At 39.6% G+C, this 21268-nt stretch overlaps 1 protein-coding gene across 3 annotated transcripts; it reads right to left on the minus strand.

The window, feature by feature from the left end:
- Nucleotides 1–2693: 2693 nt before the first annotated feature.
- On the minus strand, nucleotides 2694–20807 carry s1pr2 (sphingosine-1-phosphate receptor 2). 3 transcript variants are annotated; one of them, XM_038287880.1, is made up of 2 exons: nucleotides 20361–20807; nucleotides 2694–5827 (listed from the first exon to the last, which is right to left on the minus strand). In XM_038287880.1, exon 2 carries the CDS (start codon nucleotides 5673–5675, stop codon nucleotides 4560–4562), a length of 1116 nt encoding a protein of 371 aa, XP_038143808.1. In that variant the 5' UTR covers nucleotides 5676–5827; nucleotides 20361–20807; the 3' UTR covers nucleotides 2694–4559. The 3 variants fall into 3 exon arrangements, with proteins under 3 accessions (XP_038143808.1, XP_038143809.1, XP_038143810.1); XM_038287881.1 differs by lacking the exon at nucleotides 20361–20807 and adding an exon at nucleotides 20094–20296; XM_038287882.1 differs by lacking the exon at nucleotides 20361–20807 and adding an exon at nucleotides 13396–13478.
- Nucleotides 20808–21268: the final 461 nt, after the last annotated feature.

Here is a 21268-nt window from a genome sequence, read left to right on the forward strand (position 1 = left end):
TTCAAGTTTTTCCAATTTACATAAAACCCATAAAAAAGTCCAGATTTCCCTTGATGACTTCCAGATTATTCAGGTTTTAAAACAGAACATCGGAGAGGGAATTTTACTACTGGACGTCACTTTTCTGTCTTACTGACTAACAGAGAGGTAGAACTACAATAATCCTCATAAACATAATTAATTCCACCTTTGAAGAACATGTAGAAATTTTAAACATGAGACTCTCCACTTGCTGTAGTTTAGCTTTCAGGTACCCAAATTATTCTCAACAAGCTCAAAGATACTCTGCTTATGTAGAAAGCAGGTCAGAGGTGGGCACTAACTAGTTATATTTACTCAGTTACAGTTACTTGAGTACATTTTTGAACACAATATACTTTTAGGAGTCATTTTACTGCACCATACGTTTACTTGAGTAATAGTTTAAATATAGTGTTCGATATCCCATCCATAGTGAGTAACTTTACTGGATAATGAACCAGCTTGTTTTTCTGGTTTTTGTTTTGTTTTCCAGATAAAGGCCCCCAGAAAGAGTTTAATGTCTACATATGTTTTTTGAGGTCAACGTGATATAGAGTAAGGGGTGAATTGTGTCACAGGAGGTACTGGTTTCATAAGTTTTATATATAAAATCAAATGGTTTGTGAAATATTTCTTCTGCCAGGAATAAAAGAAAAAACACAATAATTTTCAATTATTTAAATTGGAATTGAATGTATTTTTCAGACATATTATTTGTTTGGCTTGAAACTATTATATTATGCTCTTTTGAACTCAAGAGTTTTTAAAAAGGTTTGCTTTTATTTCATAATCATTATAAATATCAGAAGTTATGATGAGTTACTCAGTACTTGAGTATCCTTTGTCCCAAATATTCTTTAACTTTCTTTCTTGGATGGGTACTTTTCACTGTTACTCAAATATAAATATGATGAATCAGGTTTACTCTTTTTTTGAGAAGAGTTTTGGCTACTCTACCCACCTCTGGAAGGGATTTAGAGGTATATTCCATAGCTAACTGCCAGTTTTATGCGGCATTTACAATCGGCTAGGATTCCATCAGAAACCAGAAATTCATATATAATTCTCATGGTATTTTTAAGGCCATCAATTCTAACAGTTTTTTCTGTTACTGTTAGCTGTTTATTTTTTCTTTAAACTGTTATTTCTGAACTACTTAAAGCACTGAACTACTTAAACTAACATCTATGTGAAAAAAACATCACAATTCGTATATTTAGAGAAACAATTTGCGGAAACTCTCTCAGTATTAAGTCACCTGTCTTTGTAAAAACTCCCCAAAATTGTCCTGTTGTGCCGAAAATGCTTTATATAAAACCTAAATTTTACTCAGGGTTAACCAAGGGCTGATTTAAAAAAAAAAATCATATTTAACATTAATTTAAATGTGATTAAAACCTCTAATCGCAGCCACATCCTGGCTTAATTCCTATAAAAGGGAACAGATTTCAACGAGCTCCAACTTACTGTACGTAAAATACAATGATAGTCTGGTCTTTTACATTACATTACATTACAGTTTAGACTGGAATTCACAATACTTTTATTTTACTTATATTGGTCTTATGAAATCCTTATCTAAATGTTTAGCATTTTCTTGTTTGTGGATAATTTTCTGTTCATGGATTTCTTTTTTGTGTGTGAATAATAAAAAAGGATTGATATCATTAACATGTAAATATTCTATATTTCACGTATTGATTTGAATTAAGGAAATAATCAACTCCTTAATAACAATCTAGACAGTCTCTTTACAACTTTCATAAATATCAATTTGCTTCTCCTGCCACAAGATGGCACTGTTGAGTCACTTATTCTGGGGCGTCATTCTGTTGTTTTGTGTTTGCTTTCAGGTGTCTAATGAGTGATTGGAATATTTAACATATGGACACAGATGTTTATCACATTCTGATCTGATTTAGTTGGATCTGGAGGGCGTTTTATTAGTGCTGGACAGATACATAATTAGCTTATTTGTGATAATTTGTTCTGAAGATAATTTCCTAAATAATTACAAATACGTATAAATACAGGAATAATTCACAGAGGTCTTTACTCTGCTAAAACCTCAGCTACAAGTATCTAAATCTGGTTTCTATATCTATAAAGAAGCTGGAAAGAATTGGCAGGCTGCCCAACAGAACAGCCTCCCGGGATTGATTCAGGCTGAGTTCCCACCCAGGAATTCTGGATGTCTGACGGGAAACAGGCCCAGCTCTCCCAAGGCCATTATAAGTCAGTCTCTCCCTTCACCCTAAGACTCCTCCGCCCCCTCAAAAATAAGAAGAAATAAAAAACCTCCAGGGGCTTTATGTTGTGCTTCATGTGGACAACCTATCTTCCAGACAGTTTTCTTCACCACACTCCACCCCACTTCATCATCCCTGCCCATCTTCCCATCATTGCCCGGTCTTGCTTTAGCCTTTAAGCAACTGAATAATTTTATTAGGTAAGAGAGCCATGATTAATGCCCACGCAGCATCTGCACGCAGCTTTTCAGGCTTTCATGTTGAAGGTAGTGCTCCTCTAACCTTGTCAGAGCATGTTTGGATTTAATGCTGCATTTTAAATACTTTGCAGATCAAGGCACAGCAACCAAACAACTCTGGGCCTGCAGCGAGGCTTCATCTGAATTTCTTCATCAGCCTTGAAATTAATCTCAAGGACATAGATTTGGTTTCAGTATTTCATTTATTACAAAAACAAAAAAACTGGAATGCATTTAACAAAAGGTTTATGTACCTCCATTAGTGTTTGGGATTGTACCAATTTAACACAGGCAGCGTGCTAGAAAACACACAAAGCTATTGCACACAAGACATTTCATACCACACAAAGTCATACATACTGTACAGAGATATATAATTACTAACATACATAGCTATTCATAACATGTCATACAAAACCATGGACATACACTTAAGTCATACACAGATTAAAACACTGTTCAACCCAAAAGGGGAAAAATAGGGAATATTTAAACATCACGGAAGCTGCCAAAGTGCTTTTCACCATTTCTACTTGGCTGTCTAAATGAAACTGTGACTCTTATAAAAAAAGAAATTATATTAACTCTAACGGAAAGGAAGAGTTGTCATGGTCTGTCTCCAGGAAAGTTAGTGTAACCCTGAACAACAGGAAATAGACAGTTGAAAACAGGACTTCCTATGGCTGGAGGAAGTTGCATGTTTAATGTCCGAGAATGAAGAAACATTTCTTCCAGGAGGGCAAGACCCTCCTGTGCGTTTGAAACCGGATCTTTTCCCATCATGCAGAGATGGCGAGGAGCTGGGTGGGGTCTTTTCAGAAAGATGAGAGGTGTTTACACTGTAAGTCGGACAAGCATATGGCTAGCAAGATAAACCAGCGTGTTCACAATTCATTTCTTGTTCTTGGCGGAAGAAGAGTTCACAGTGAGGGTGACCTACCCTGTTCGTCCCACTCTCTGCTCATCAGTGACTTGGCATGTCAAAATCCTGATCAATAATACTGTCTATATTGGAGCCTATGCCCCCAACACTTCATTCATACATTCAGCCTTTTTCTCTCAGAGGAAGGCACAAACAGAAATTGGCACATGGCTGCTACATGGCTACAACACTGTCTGGGCACCCATTTCATTAATTATAGTCGACAAAGCTGTTAACGGGAAAAATTTATCAGCGCCAAAAAGCCTAATGTGCTCTCTGGATTGGCCTTCCTCACTGGAAACAATTAGGATTTAGAAAACAACAGTAATAGCAGGAGAGGAACAGTTAAAGACGGGACATGGAAGAAGGGTTACTAGTGATGGAAGTTGGAATATATAATAAAAACATTAGCTCTTACAAATGCATTACACTTTATCTCATGCACTAAATAAAGCAGAATATGTACTTTTGTTGTGGTTATTCAAATTGGTTAAGCAAGGTTATATAGGAAATATATATTCCTTATTTGGTGAAGGAACAATCGGTGTGGTAGAGGTTTGGAGTGCTAATTGTTGCCAACTGCTTTCTCTTGTTTTAATAAAAATGTGTGAAGAATCTTTTCCTGCCTCTACAACGAGGATCCATGCAGTCAAAATTTAGACAGGACCATCTGCATTCTACTGGATAAAAGTGCAACTCTGCAAGCTATGCATTGATACAGCTTTAACCTATAAGGATATAATGCATGTTCTGTCCCTACTTTTACTTTTTAATATGGGGTTACATGTTTAAAAAGAAGCACATAAATGAAAATGGTATGCTCCACATTTTACTGATAAAAGTACCTAGCTAAAAAGCCTTTTTCACATTTATCTTTTTTATCAATTGATCCTGTCTTATAATCTTTTCACAACATTTTCAGGAAGAGTGCAACTCTTAAAAGCTGATTGTAGAGTCACTGTGTTTTATGTGAAAAACAATCTGCACTGAGTAAATGTGTCCAAACAGTGAGCTGTATCCCAACCGCGCAGAGGTCTATTCCCAGTAAGTAACATCTGTCCACCTCATCATGATGTTTTTTCCCTCTTGTGCACACAAAAATAAGCCATCTAATGTGTTTGCAGCAAGTCAGACACAGGTGGTACACGTTTGCATGATGGGCGTGGTCTGGTGTTCGAATTTGTTGGTGCAATGTTCCAAAGAACTGGAGCTCTTCAAATTGACCAGGCAGCGCTCAGAAGGCCGGCCGCTCGGCAGCACACCCCAGCAGCACAGCACGCGCAGAAACTCCCTCCTCATGTCCTTGCTGCGCAGCACGTATATCATGGGGTTAAGAGCAGAGTTCACAGTGGCAAAAGCAAAAAACACCTTCGCGTGATCGAGCACAGGGCAGCCCTGCATGCTGCACGACGAATCCAGGAGCAGCACGGTAAAAGCTGGCAGCCAACACACGATGAAGACACCAAGCACTATTGTAACTGTTTTCAAAAGGGAATATGCTTGGGTGTTCGTTGCTTCCCGGTGACTGGAGCGAACAATCAAATAGATCCTCACATAGAGGATGACGATAGAGAGCAGTATGAGGGTGAAAATGGAGACAACAAAAAGTATGTACTGCTTAGAGTAGAGTGGCAGCACAGCTGAGCAGTCAGGGAGGTTGCAGATGCAGTTCCAGCCTAGGATGGGAAGTCCTCCGAGCAGAATTGAAGTGACCCAACATGCTCCTATCAGCAGGAACATGCGGCACGTTTTGTTTGAGCCATATACTTTGACTTTGGTGATGGCAATGAAGCGCTCTATAGCTATCGCCAACAAGCTGAAGACGGATGCAGCCAGAGCGATAAATGCCGTTCCTTCTCTGATGAACCATTGCAACGGCAAGAGTTCCAGGGTCATTGATCCTGAGAGTAATACATTGGCTATGTAGGCAGAACCAGCCAGCAAGTCGGAGAACGCCAGGTTGCCGATGAAGAAGAACATGGCTGAGTGGAACTTCTTGTTGCGGAGGACAGCAAGTAGGACCAGGAGGTTCTCGACGATGATGATTGTGCAGAGGATTACGATGACAATATTAGTAACAGTGAACTGCTCTTTTACCTTATAGTCATTAAATGTATCATTAATGGTCTTGTTTTTAGCCTGGGCATAGTGGCATATGATAAGCTCCTTTTTGTAGTAGTGGGAGAACTTGCACTCCATGGTGCCAGAGTGGCCGACCCCAGTGGCTTTACAGCAAAGCTCCATATAAACGTCAAGTTGTGCAAAGAGTCCAGGGCATTAATGGCTGTCTCTGTTGGAAGGACAGGAAAACACCTTTAGGGAGTGTGTCTGTAGGGGGGGGTGAGGGGTGGAACTACAGTCCAACAGTCATGTCTCCACATCTGTAAAAGGGTCACCTGCAATGCAAAGACAGAGAGAAGACCTGGATTAGTTTGGTTTCAACAAAAAGGAAATCAGCATTTAAATAAACAGAGACAGAGCCAACAGATTATTTTAGCAACTGAAGGGCAAAGCCTCTTTATATAGAGGATTTCAAACGCAGAGTTTTCAAACAGATGTTAGCACGCAATGAGAATCTGAAGTTTGAATTTACAATTTCCAGCCAAACAATCCAAGTTGAAGCCCTGCTCACATTTTTAATCTTATCACAGAAAAGCATATTTAGATTTTCCTAATGCAATAATACAATGTTTACTTTTGTCATTTTCATGGTGACCCTGTGAAATCGGACGTCATTCTCCAGGTGAAAGAAAGAATTCTCTCCGAGCATGGAGACAAAGGGCTGCTCTCTCAGTCTGAAGGGGACATTCCTCTAACCCTGTCCGAGCACCCGGCTGTCAACACACCGCATTGTTGTGCGGAGTGAGCCATTCCACTCCAGTGAGCTACCTCTTGAAACTTTAGCATAGCTGGTGGATCAGCCAGACCTCCTCGCCCTGACCTGCCCAACCACCCACTTCCAGCCAGCGGCGAAAAGCCAGAAGCAAATCAAACAGATCCCTGCTAGGAAGCAGTGGGGGCTTCTCCAACTTGCACAAAAAAAAAAAAAAAAAATACTTGTTAAGACTTGATTGTGTGCCGTAGTATTACTTTCTCTTTTGCATATTACTGGTGAAAAAGACGCTCACAGCAGTAATATGACAGATTAAAATTTCCCCCAAGTGAAGCACCTGTAAAAATAAATAATATCTAAGGTGGAAACATCTCTGACCTTTTAAGTTTAATAATGAGTCTGAAGACATGAAAAAGCAAAAAGAACTTCCACTACCGCCGTCATGGTTTCCCATCACTTTTTTGTAGCAACAGCCTCCTCCCAAATGTCAGAAAATAAAAGAATATATGAGAGAGAGATGCTTTAGGACTGAGCACACAGTATGTCTAAGCTCTGGAAATCTAATTAGAGGTGAAGCTGGTGTCTAAAACCTGTCAAAAGTAACACGATCCCTCTATAGACCAGCTCCTAGAGTAATTCAAGACTGATGATTCCTTCCACAGCCTGAATTTGCTCTCCTGGACGGCAGCAAACCAGTTTTTTTTTTTTTTTTTCTAAATAAATGGATGGAAACTACGCCTGGACCGGCTGACGGTTTTACTGGGCTTTGAATCAGAACCTTGGAAGGCAGATAGAGACAAAACGAGACAAAAGCAGACGAAGATCAGGCATGTGGAACAGCATCTGGACACAAAGGCAACACCACTGTGATGTACGCACATGCAGGAACAGAAAAACCTGCTCCAAACCTTTTTTCCAGAAACAGAGAAATATTACTTCACACACAAAGTTAATCATGACCAACTGATCACTAGGGCAAAATATCCTCCTGTTTACAGGAAGGTTAAGTATACAGCTGCTGTCGGCTGCCAAGTAGAACAAGAACATTGTTTCCTTAAGCAAGAGCAAAGAACAATAGGCTCCTTCAGAGTGGCTAGCCTTGGCCTTTGGTCTTTATAAAGAAGCAGCACATCCCTTTAGCTGCTGACACTTGATCATAGTAGGGATATATTCACCAAGCACTCTGTTATCGAACTGCCATCTCAGGAGGTCTGTCTTCTCCCCATCCTTTTCAGCTCCATTTATAGACATAAATAGGAGACTTGAGCTTAAGCACATGTGCCTGCTGCAGCAGGGTTATTACATTAGGTTGCATTATTGGAGCATAATGATTTTATTCATGGAGAACTGCTGCATCTCCACAGATTTCTGTCTACTAAGTAAGGCCACAGACTTTCCTTTGTTTTTTTTTCTTGGTCCAGTTTTTGCAGGACAGCGTCTATCTTCGTTTGCTGTGTATGGACAACTTAATGTCCCCTAGTCAGCGTGGAGTCTTTGTTTTCTGTCATTAAGGGATTTTGCTACATGTGGGGCAACCTGACAGACTGGTTTGCTTGCTGCGCTGACTCGTGTTTGGCCAAGCCCTTCTACCTAACGTGTCATTCAGAGGCTTTCTTCCGGTGATTGGTCAGCCGCAGTACAAGCTTCCTGCAACGTGAACCACCCCCCACCGCCAGCATCACTTCACACAACTCATTGTCAAAGTTGTGCCCTATGTTCAACCCAGACACAAAGGTTTTGAAAAAAATCCTGTTTTACAATTTTTTTCTTGAAATGGCTTAAAAAAAAAACAACCAAAAAAAAAACTGGGTTGTAGAGCAGCCCAGGTTACAAAAGAGGCTTATGTTCGAAACTCTCTGTAGGTCACACAGTTTCAGATCTTCAAACAGAAATGAATAATATACAACGAATCCTACGTAATACTAAAGATGGTTTTCTAATTGTGATTTCATTTAATGGCCGACAAAAGCTAACCAAACCAACCTAGGAAAAAATGTATCTTATCTTTCTATGAATAACTGAAAGTCTTTACTGATCATGCAATGTAGTAAAGGGGAATCTAATAAAATTTTTTATTAAATATTTGGTAAATGTTGTGCATAAAAATATACATTTTAAACACACTTTCTGGCTTCCAATGCTAAACCTGATACTGAAAGTCAGCTGGTTTTATTGTAAGAAGAATTATTTTGATTTGTAAAGTGATTCATAATGTCTTTGGCATATGGCCATTGGGGGGAAAAACATATTTCATAATTACTAGGATTTTTTTTTTTTACAAGCACATTAAAACTTTGTCATTTTTGAGCTCTAAATGTTAAAGTAAAAACATTTTTAGCTGTTTAGGTTTAGCTGTTAAGTAGAATATTGTTTATATCCAGCCTGAGTTTGCAGGTGCAGTGGTGGATGCACCTCTTTACCAAATAAGATGATTACAGTCTGCACAGACAGCTGGTTGTTTACCAGTTATCAACCATTTTTGGGAACGTAGGGTGGAAGTGTACTTCCCCAACCCCGTGAGGGACAATTTGAAGAAAACAACAAGAAAGGATTTTATTTAACTGAAATAAAAAAGCCTATATAATTCTTCACAAGTGTTTTTTTGTGAAGCTATCCTGGGCCTAGGACAACTAAACTGTTGTCCCTCCTTCATGTTGACAGGCACGTCTTCACCTAATGGTTTGCTATCCCACGCTTGGCAGCAGTGAATGCCATTAGAAACTGGAGATGAGGGGATATTTTTAAATCCAAAGGAATTTTGTCCCACTGTTCAGTTTGAGATAACGCCATGGAATCTCAGATTCATGTTTAGAGTCACATTTTTTGTTCCAAGTCATTAGGAGCTGAATGTGCTTCACATAACTGGCCTGAATGTGTTTGGCTTTAAGGTCTTGAACTGATGGTCTAAATTCCACTTCAAGATTTTCTTTTTTTTTATGTGGTCAATATTCATGGCTCTGTTTATGGCGAAAATTCTGTGTTGGCTCTCAGCAAGATTTACTGGAATGCACACCTTCTAAACATGCTTTTGTTTCATCGTTCATCTTTCAGAAAGAGCCAGCGATCAGCAAGATGTTAATGAAAAAATAAGAGATGTGCTGCTTTTGTTCAGCACAGTTTTTACTTTGGTTCTTTCTCTCTTGGATGCAACTTTTCCCCAATTTCTTTCCTATTGTTGAATCATAAATGCTGAAGTTTAAGATTAATTGGCCACATAAGTTTGATAGAACAGCTGCTTGTGGAAAGTTTTCTCCACTGGTGGACAATGTTCTGTTTTTTTTTTCAGATCTCAGAGCCTACTTCATGTTGCAAGACAGGTTTTATTCAAGTGATTTCTTAATTCAGCAGGTAAAACTGTTATCAGTTCTGGGTGTGACTGTTGAAACTGGACTCAGCTTTTGTGGTTAAACACAGTTTATTCATGACTATACACAAGGGGAGGGGGGGGGTCAGTTTTCAAACAGGGCCAGGTTGGTTTGAATAGCTTTTTCCCTAAATAAATGTTTGACTCACACTATAAATATATAAATAAACAAGTCACTTATTTATCTTTGTCTAATATTTGTATTTTCATTCAATGATTTCAAATATTTTGTTTCCAAAGAATAGCAACAGAAACATTAAAGCAGTAAAGCAATACCGCAGAAGAGCTGTCACAATCCAAACCTGCCATGTACACAGGGGTAGGAAGTGCAAGTTTATATTATAAAGCGGATTCAATTCCAACTTTATATCACTGGTGTCATGCGTTGTAAGACAACTTAAGAAGAAGCAGGGTTTAAGAACTTAACATCCTGCTTCAAATTACTCTTAAAGGCCAAAGAAATATTGTAAGAATGGATAAAAGGAAACATCCTGAGAACAAATGTGTAAATCAAGTCACAGAAGTAAATGCAATAAAAAAAGAGACAGGATATCCGCTTCAAAAAAACAACAACCAAAGAGTACATTTCTTATTTGAGATAAAACTCAAAGACTACTTGAGATAGTGTTGTGGTGCACATTCCCATGAACGCACGCCATACTTCTAACAGCTCCGCCCACTTCAACACCACACATCACAGCTGCAAACAATTGCACTTAGCGCAGAGATTTTGTTTTTTTTAATCATGCAAAAGGTGAAGAAGAAAGTTTGCTGCTGAAATTGGACTCTTGCTACTAGATAATCCCATGAGGAGACAGATTTCCCTTCATCAACATGGGACTGAAGACAGCACAAAAGGCCTAAGGTGCTTTCCCAGTAACACCCGATAAGCCCCAATTAGCAGACTGCCCACTAAAAAATACGAGGCAACACCGTCTCATTACATCGCCTGCAAGCCGTTGAACTACACCTAAATTAGACTCCACTTTCCCCTGGTGTGAAAGCTCCTGAAACAGCTAGGTACCTCGCCATTGTCTGAGCAAGCAGAGGCATATTTCCCTCTCATGATCTCTAGCAACTGTCTAAGATAAGAGATGAAGCTGAAATTTAGACAGTTTTTTATTTGCATCTTATCAAGTTTGCATTCAAATGTTTTTATGGGCTGTTTAGTCAGTCACAAACGCATCTGCTGCACTTCAGCAGTTTGTGGTTAGAAACGTAACGTATCCTCCTCCATCTGCCCTTCATCCTCCCTGCACAAAAGCCACAGTAGTGGCAACAAACAGAGGCAATCCAGCTTCTGCTAATCTAAAGCTACTGAAAAGGAAGTCGCTGTAGACTTTAAACATATACATTTTTTGTTTTAATAAACTTTAAATATATGTATAACATATGTATATTTGACATATTTATCAGTGGTTTAATGACTTACTGCAGCCACATAGAGACATTAGGCTGAAAGACACTTAACCAGCCTTTTGTTTAATAAATAGAAATCTACAATAAACACAGTCCTACAACTGAGTCAGTCTTTTTCCCCTTAGTTTTACTTCTATAATTAACAAGCTTTATCTTATCTGTAATATATTTCTTCAGCCACAAGTATCAGCAACCTATATTTTTAAGCTTTTGATTGTACATCTCCTTCCTTTTTTACTTTTTTGTTAATTCTTCTAACAAAACCAAAACTGAGCTGATTCGGTTATTATGTTTTTCTGAATCAAGATATTTACATAGCTTGTGCAAAAGAACTCAGAAATCTTCGTGTTTACAATGTGCAACATCTAAATCTTTTTTTTTCCCCGACATAATTTGGGGTTTGAAGTTACACTGGCTAAACATCCAAAAACTATGTGATTTAGGTCCAATATTTTCTGGTATACTTCCACAAGCTTCTCACTATAACATGCAACTGATACTAACAAAATGACAAAACGGAAAAGGTTTATATTGCAAAAACACGGAAACTGACATTAAAATAGTTTACAAAACTAATAGATTTTTTTTTTAGATATATGTTTAGTTTTTTATTTATATGTTTATCATATAACGCATTAATATAGTTCGAGTTTCTGGTTGATGTTTTCACTTTTTTCCACTCTACCTCAGCAGATGACAGGTATAGCAGTCAGGTCATTTGTGTTGCTGCTATGGTCTGTCCTAATCTGGAAGACTAAAACTAAACTAAACTAAAGTAGCTAACAAATACAACAAACAAATTCAAACCTAAATTGAATTGAAAATCTGATGTCAAAACTAAATAAAAATAAACACTAATGATATTTTCAAACTATTTAAACATTGGATGATTTCTCCTGAAACTATTATTATAACTGGCTCGTGTCGGCTGACGGCTTTGCCTAAACTCACCTCTTCAGCCATACCCAAAAATGTTATGACTGAGAACAAGGCATTTTAAGCACCCCTTCGATTCTACCAGCTTCAGCTCGTATCTTGATACAATCTTCTTTTTGCTTTTGGGATTTCTGCCCAAATTTAACCCCGGGGCATCTTCATAAAAAAAAAAAAAAAACAAGAACAATGAAACCAAAACAGAACCGGTCTTCTTCCTGGCCATTATAATCCCTCTACCATCCAAGGCTGTTCATACTTCCATATTGCTTAAATGGATGAACTGGGCTGTATCTAGAAATTGTATTCACTAATGAAGCAAACTAGCTTTATATTTGTTTCCCATGTTAGCAAATAAGGATGATTGCTAAAGGAAGCAAATATCTGACCATAATTTTAATTATGAGGGAACACATGTCGAAACACCTCAAAATCACCTCAAAGGAAAATTCCAGATAATACATACAGTATTCAGAAAGTTACCCCAGTCAAGTGTTAACATGTCTCTGTCTCTCTCTCGCTCTCTCTCTCCCACACACACACACACACACACACACGTGTAAAGGAAGCACAGCAGTTCCCACCACAGACTTTCACCACAACTCCCAAAACATTTCAAAAGAAGTAACTGACATGAAAAAATACATGTTCTATTCGTCTGTGCTCCTCTACTAAACCTTAAACTGGATCGTTATGATGGTCGTGCCCCCATCTAGACCATGGAGAGGTCAGTGAGGCACTCTGAAGCCCCCCCAAAGGCAGGCTTTTGTTGGTCTATCGAGCTGCATCGTAGAGTTACAACATGCAACCAGAAATCAATGGAAATATACCTTGCCTGCAGCAACTCTGCTGTATTATCTATCACTGAACTGCGGGCCTCCAACCACGTGTGATACCCCTTTTTTTTTTTTTTTACATAAGCAAAGCCAAACTATTGATTGTTCACTGGCAATTATATATTTTTCCAGCCTCCTTACAACAGCAAGGGGGGAGGGTTTAGATCACCGCTGCTGTACAGCGACAAAACTTTTATCCTGGTCCTTCAAATGACCCATGTGTTCCATATCTACACAGCTGGAGAAAATGTCATCTATAAGATCAACTAAACTAAAGTGATCTGGAGAAACTGAGTGTATCTGTACAGTAGTAGCTGAGCTAATCTCTTTCTGCATGCATCAAAGCAGAAAAAACATTACTAGAGATTAAAAAAAAAACCCAAAGGTGATGCAGACAGTTTATGATGACAGAAATTGTCATCCGGCATCTGTTTCACAACAAAGCCAAGCAGAAGCTATCACTAAAAATAACTAAAGATCAAAGTAAATGTCATCTTACAGCAGAAAAACCTTCAAAATTCAACTATTGCTACATCTAAAAAATCTCACCAAAAAAAAAAGAAAAAAAAGAGTTCATACCTTTGATCTGTTAATCTGTACATCCTTTAGGTGTTTACAGAAGATTATGAGACAGTTATATCTGGAAAGAGAGAAAGGGAGTCTCACACATTCTCAGTTATTTCCTGCACACTGCGTGTATGCAACAGAAGTGAGAGGATAAAAGGGTAGGAAGTGTTTTTTTTGCTAAAAGGTCACACGAACCAAGCAAAAAAAATTAAGGAGAAGTATCATCTAGAAGAATTTATAGTGTTTGAAAGAAGCTTAAATATTATAAAGGCTTTGTAACATCTTGACAATTTTACATTAGAAAGGAATCAAAGTTTTGGTAGCAGAGAACAGAAGAGAAGCAGAGCAAAGAGGAGTCTGTTGCTTAGCAGCCCGAGGCCTGAATTTAGACCCTATTTCTAAATAGAGAAGTATTAAATTCAAAATGATGATAATATCACAGGTGCATCATTGCTTCTGGGTGAACGTTTAGCACTTCCTTTTTTGTTGACAGAATTAACTGTTCCCTCTTGTGTTTTTGTATTCTTTGTGTCAAATATTTAATATCTAGTCACACGCAGCGTGCCTCCCTATGTCTTTGTTGTCTACCATTGGCGTTCAGGCTTCACAAACGTCGCATATAATCTACAAGACACTAGGGTCGTGCGTGTGTCCCCAATATGCAGGGTTTCGTCATATAATTAGGGATTACCCTTTCGCTCGTCAAACACTTTGACAGTTTGGGCACAATCTCCTCTGAAGCATCCAATCTGTCAGTCTGGGGCAAAAGTAATGTTGTTTTTTTTCTTCTGTTCTCAGTTTCAAAGTTGGTGATTTAGTTTCTGCTGCTAACATCATCTCAGCAACTAGACAATGCTTTATCCATTGCAGTTCCTAATGAGGTTTTAAGAGCAGCAGCGATTCGAGATAAAAACAAAGAACTGTGTAAAGAAGGACATCATGTAGCCCCAGGAAGCATAAGCCCTCCCCCTGCCTTTCCCTGTCCCACTCTTCCAAGACGGGAGGGGTTAGTGTCTAAAGGTTATGCCTGAGAGGCAGTTACATTATCATGGTCACTCATAGACCACTATTGGCCATTTCAGACCCATTTTCCGATCTTAAATCTCTCCAATTTTCAGATTTCTATTTAATACTAAACCCTGATTTCTAAAGCCACATCATATCCACCCCAACGCCTCCTCCTTTCTGTGTATATTTTAAACTTACCGCAGAGATCAAAAAGCAGGGGGCCACAGAAACGTGATTAAAAGAACATCAAGACGGATTTATTTAGCACGCATTTGAAGGGAGCATGTTGTTAAAGACCTCTTAAAAAGTCTCTCTCACAACCCTCACTGTGATGTAAGTTTTCAAATCAGGACATTTGAGCTTTCCGGTTAAAAAAGAACATTTTTAACCCACATAAAATCTGTATGTGCAATTATGTATGTTCTGAAACGATGAGCTTTTCTTCCACGAGCAGGATCTTATTTTAGCTGTGTAACTGTCCCAGGGTTGTACTGTAGGCCATTTATAAAACGTAGGCTTTTTGTTTCCCTTCAGTACAGAGGTGAGCTTCACGTGAAAAACATTGATGTTACTTGTTTTGGCCTACGTGTTTGAAAGAGGGCTAGTGTTAACCACATGCTTAAAGTTGTTACTTTAGTGCATCGGATGACACCAGTTCACATCTCTACTTTGCAGTTTCCTCTTGGGCACGTTTTCTCCAAAGAGCTGCAGAGAAAGTTTGTAGGTCAGATGGGAGAAAAGCTGGACCTCTCCACCTTCCAATGTTCTTGTCAACAAAAGACAACTATGGTACCTTTTCATTAAGAGACATCAGGTTCTTAATGAAAAGGTTCCTTAGTTGTCTTTTGTTTTGCTCTTTGCTCACATTCTAATCTTTAGATAGACCTCGAACTCCACCCCTTCTCAAGTTTTCTTGCATTGCTGGGAAAAGCTCTGAGGGACATTATTTGTTGCAGACCGTGAGAGCATATGTTACAGAGTGTGTATTTTGTAAACAAAAGAGGAATAGAAAAACATAATTAATATTGGAGCCTATTCAGGTGAAAAATTACATCTACAAAATCTATTATAACAAATCAAAATGCATTCCCAACTGCATTTACCTAATGGCCACTAATCTATATCTGACTTGACAGAGCATCTGATCTTTCCTTTTAATTGGTCTTTATAGGAAATGCTTAAAAGACTCCTTTGGAAAAGAAGATCCATTAAACAAAGCCCTGTTTTAATGGAGGGGAGAACAAAAACACAGTTCCCTGAAAAGGGAACATTGCCCATATACTCTCCAGTTGCTATCCATTTTAGGGATCTGCTTTTGTTAGTTTGCTTTTAAGAGCTTTTTATCTAGAGTCATGTGAAAATCAGAATACACGAATACACAAGCAACATGTAAAGCTGCCTGGGATCCCCCCTGTACCTTGGTATTATTGCCAAGGTTCGGATAGGTTTCAGTACTTTTCAGTCTAGGCAAACGATGCACACATTTGTTAGCTCTATGCAAGAGCGAATGAGGAATGTTTACATTGTTTATATTATCACATTTCACATCTTAAAATGACCACAGTAGAGAACTAATCAAGATTTAGCTACAACTGCCAACTACAGACCCCTTTTTTAACAAAATACAGTTGCACTCACACGTCTGCTTAAGATGATTTTCCTCCATATCAGTATGATGTTGAGGTTTTTGTTGTTGTTTTAAGTCAGTAATTAAGTTCAGTGAACGGTGAACCTCATACCTGATCGCTGATAGCTTTGGTTCTATGATGCTATTTGTCTCCATAGCCAATGTAGCTGAATGAGAAACTTTAACGATTGCTGGGGATGGATTTGTGCACTTTAGTCCCATGCACAAAACATTCTGCATCTGTATAGGTTTTAAGTTGTATCCGTTGGTTACACCTTTGCACCGAACTAAAAAAGGCTGCACTGAAAACCTTCTGCACGAATGCAGCAAAAACCCCAGTTCGCATACAAAGGAAAACCTCTGATGAACTGTTAACAGTCATTATTTAAAGATCAGTTCATCTCTCCAGCTGCTTTATGTCAAAGCTGCGCAAACATTTCATGTAAACTTTACCTCTGCTAATGAGTAATAGCCTTTATTGGACACCATTTATTAGATTTGAAAGGGCAAAAATGAAAAGGAAAAAAACAAAAAAAATTAAGTATTGACATTAGGAAAAAAGGAGGACAAAGATGATGGAATATGGGCCCCAAATTAAATCCTGTGCGGAGTCTCTTAGACTTTTAGACTGGCTGCGTATGGCAGACAAGCTGATGATGACCAGCGCAGTGGTGTAGCATTAATCAAAAGAACAAGCCAATTCCCCAACTTCAACTGTCTGGCAAGGCTCATCTAAAGTGGATGCCTTTGCATGTTTGTCAGTTTCACAAAATGCCTCCACTTCTACTGAAACTGTCTGTTCTAAGAGAACTGTCTAACCTCTGCCGTGACCCTTCTTGTGGGTGGCTTTTAGTGAAGCTCTTCTGTCTACTAATTTCAAAAAGCAGATGCACTTTCTGCTACCAAATGATGCATGGTTGGACTGTATTTTTAAGGTCTGTTATTCATTAGAAAATCTAATGAACAGAGAAGCTCATGGGAATGACAGACAAATAAAAGGATTAGCTTCAGCAGACTCTGATTGGCAGCACAGGGATAATCAACATCCAAGACTTTCTCCAAAATATCCTGGGGTCTCTGGAGGTGGGGTTTTGAAGTGATCCTGTTGAGTTCTCCAGCTGTACAAACAAGCTGCATAACAAAGACTTCCCATGGAGAAACAAGGAGGTCTGCAGAAAGCAGCAGCATCTTCATGCGTACCTGCCTTTTAAAGAATCACTCAAGAGTGAGCCCTAAGAATGACCAGAAATCAAGAAACCACGACATGACCACACCGATTAAGGCTGCAGCCAGAGCAGACGAGTTTTTTCCCCATCCAGGTCATAAATCATAGCTCAGCCTAAACAGAGATTGCAAAGTGCTGCTGATCCCATTGAAGCCACAGAGCAAACCAGAAACCCTGCATTCAGTCTCCTTGTCACTGTCCCTGGAGGTGGGACAATATGCTTGTCTACATCTAACAATGAGCAATTACCTACGCAGGAAAATTAGACCTCAGATCAAAGTATTTTCGTCACGTCTCTCATCTTGCAGCTTTATGTGATTGAGGTTTGATCCGATCCTGAACAGGAGGGACGCGTTATCCTCATGTTGGAAAGCATTAGGAAATCCTGACATGCTGCTACAAGCATCAGTTCCTGGTCATGGGGGGTCCTGTGGCTAATCCAAGTACTTTAAGAGGAAGAGGAATGTAGCAGCACACGTTTACGCCAAAAAGTTTTTTTACTGGAATAAAATCACCAAACACATTTTTCCCCCTCCTCCAAATATTAGTGAATGTAAATATTTATAAAATAATCAGAGCTTCATTTTAAATTTAAGAAGGGTTGTTTTAATAAAGAGAAGAAAGATAAGGTCAGTGAATGTTCATATGTATACTTCTACCTGCCAAGGAAGAGTAAGCGCCTCCTTCTCTTAGCTGTGTTTATAAAATGGGAACAAAAGTAAAGAGCCCCATATTTATTCCTCCAATTGGAAACACTCCCAGCTCCAGGCTGTGAGTCAGAAGGCTACATGCTGTCAGCTGTGTGTTGTGACTTGCACTTCAGCAGCTTGCGAACAGAAGGCGTTTATTTTGCTCCAGCAGCCACACCCAAGGAAACTGTTTTTCTGTTAAAGGGAGAACCAGCAAGAACTCTTAGCACTCAGAACCCGGGTGGCTGTCTAAGATCATTCTTCATATCACTGTGCAACCCCCCCCCCCAAAAAAAAAATCTGTTAGCGTTTACATTTTTGCTGCTAAATTCTGTGGTTTCTGCTCTGTCTGAGTGGAGGAACCTCTTGCAACTTATTAATAGGACCTATTAATGGTTACCCAGATAAAAAACAGGCCAGAGCTAGCAGGTGGCTCCATGCAGCCATCTTTTGGAGATGCGGCTCATTTGATCCGACTCAGTGAAATGGGGGGAGAAAATAACAAAGAAAAAAAAAAAAACTCCCAGAGGAAAAGCCTTCTTGCTGCTTCCTATAAACGGACCTCTCCCAGGCCTTGGCTGAAACGTGAGCACTCATCAGTGATGGACGCCACCCATCCAAAATCCATCCCGCCTTCAATCCCCTTGTGAGCTGGCCCAATAAAAAAAATCCCACAATTCTAGTTCCCACCACTCAAATTCTATTAATTTATTTATCCATGCATGCACTTATACATCTATTTATTGATTCAGGTCATCTACTTGTCTTCATTTCTCACGCTACCCCATAGCCGTCCCCACAGAGAGGGCTCAAATTACTGCAGTCATCTTTTAAGGGAATACAGAGGCAATGAGTATATCGAGCAGGGCCAAGAGCACACAGATCCTGAACTCTGAGGTAATGGCCTGCTGACAAGAGTCAACTCAGCTCTGTTGAGCCAGGTAAGATTGCTTTGTCTCTTTGACAGGCTGCCTTGAGGTGAGAAGTTGGGGTCAAACTAGTGAAGCTTTTCATAGTACCCTTTAGCGATGCTGTATGGCAAGTGTTGAAAAGCCAAGCAGCAGTCAGGTCTGGGAATGTGATGGCTGTTTGTTTCAGGCCCAGTGAGCCATATGATCACACAAACCCAAAACTGACTGACTGTTCGCTGCATCCATCTGCCCTCTGCCTCAAAACGGTCATGACCATAGGTGGTCATGCATGCCCCAAACAAAGACAGCAGCCTTTTGCACAACTGCAGCATCACTCAGTCTGTTGACAGCCACTTCGACACTGGATAGTCTTATCCAAACTATGCTGATGGTTCTTCCTCTTCACCCCTCACTCCTGATTTTATCACACCTAGATGCTGGCTAGAACTAAACAAGATTTTTAGCATCCCTGTGTGCATGACTTGTTTAATTTTTTCCCACACAACTGCAGCTTTGAGTTTAAATAAAGCCTTCAAGAGCCTAGTCAGTTTCAGACAGCCTTATAATGAGCCTCACACTGTGCAGAATGAACCAGGCAAAGCACAGAGTACAGGCAAGAGGATGCAGGCTTTTTATCAGGACAATAAACATCAGTTCCTCTTTCTTATCATCTTATCACTCCGTGACTTGAGGATTCTCCCAAGACAATTTCTGGATCACTGACACCTATGTTTCCTTCCTCACCAAAACAAACTTTTTAAGAAAAAGAAAAGCAGACAGTTTTGCCCAGAATCCAGAGCCTTTGGACAAGACCAAAATGACTCAACTGCATGTTAACATTCTATGCATTATGAAATTGTGCAATGTTAATTTCTGCTGACATGGGGTTCTGATAAGTTACTGCTTGCAGAATCTCTAAACTGGAGCTCTCAGAGAAGCCCATTTCCAAACCCCAAGCGATTAACTCCTGTACACAGGGATAATGGGGGCTTTTGTCTTATTAATACATCCTTTCAATGCAATGCTTTCTTTAGAGTGACGGATGAACAAGCCTCAACAGCATCGGATGGGGTCAGAAGGTGGGGGTGGGGATGAGGGGGGGCACAGCAGGCTCCAAGGAGCTGGGAACATGCATGTCCCCCCACCAATACAGCTTTTACTGTCTGGAAATGATGCAACAGGCTCTGCTGGACAGATGTAGGTCTATTCAAAACTATAAAGTGTTTTTTTTTTTTTTTGTAAAGACTCACAAAGTTTTGTAAGCACATCTGTCACATGACGGTACCCGCATAGTGGCTGCAGCGGGGACTGGAACTGGAAGTGTTGAATGGGGGCGATGCTGTCATGTGAAGGCGAAACATTTCCAGAATTCAACGTGACTGTAGAGATTCAGTTGATAATTACACGCGTTTGACTCATCCAGATGCAAATTAACCTTGTTGTTTGAGGCTACAGCACATGCTTTTATAATGTATATATATAGGCTATATATATAAAGAGAAGGGCGCACAACTTACCCCATGAGAAAGAGAGCGTGAAGCGATAGAGAAACCGCGTCCAAATGTCCCCAAAAAACTGAAAACTCAGCGTTAAAAGTTCTCCGCTCTGAGGTGGAGAACCAGCGATGTCAATCAAAACTTTACCGGATGACTAGACTGCATGTCTTGTCTAGTCTGTGGAAACTAGATCCACGCCGGTGAGAGCGCGATGAATCCTCTAAAAACGGGAACTGATGCGAACCAAACAGATGCGAAACCCATAAAGAGACGGGTTGGGAAAAAAAGCAGAAATCTCACTTTCTCTTTTGTCTTCCCTAAATCCAGCCGCCCGACTGATTGTCCCGCAGCTCTGTGGAAACAACAGCTCCACGGGGCTGAGGAGCTTCAAGGAGGCGCACACACAATAGACTGCGCACACGCGCAAAAACGCACACCCACACAGCGTGGAGAGAGAGTGGGGTGTGTGGAAACATCACAAGTCGCGCTGACGGTTTTAACTAACAGCGCAGATTGGCGGAGAGCAATATATTTGGAAAAAATACAACTTAAGCCTATTTCTGGAGGTTTTTTAACCACTTTGAACACAAAATGAAGTCCAGATGTTCCACCTCCTCACTTCCTTTTTCTTTTTGTTCCAAGCATTAAGGCTCTCAAACTGGAGCAAGACTGGTGGTGCTTTAACAGGAACAACCTGTGCCAAGTGGGTTGTTCAAATATCTGTTACTTTCCATCAGCTGGGATTATAAAAGTATTTGCTTTTATTTCATTAGAACTTGAACCAAAATGGACATTTTTTAAATAAATACATTGATATGAGTTTGACTTTGCTGTAGGGTACATCAGAAAAGGCTTTTATGGAAAATTGGGGGTTTCCAGAAAAATAAAAAACTGAAACAAATTTACATTTTTGTGTGGAAACCTCCCTA

The sequence above is a fragment of the Cyprinodon tularosa genome, unplaced genomic scaffold, assembly GCF_016077235.1.
Source record: "Cyprinodon tularosa strain WSP-4 unplaced genomic scaffold, ASM1607723v1 ctg246, whole genome shotgun sequence".
Classification (NCBI taxonomy): Eukaryota; Metazoa; Chordata; class Actinopteri; order Cyprinodontiformes; family Cyprinodontidae; genus Cyprinodon; species Cyprinodon tularosa.

Bases quoted from the DNA above. Each gene is read 5' to 3' on its own strand.
- s1pr2 (XM_038287880.1), bottom strand. From the start codon at position 5,675: ATGGAGCTTTGCTGTAAAGCCACTGGGGTCGGCCACTCTGGCACCATG.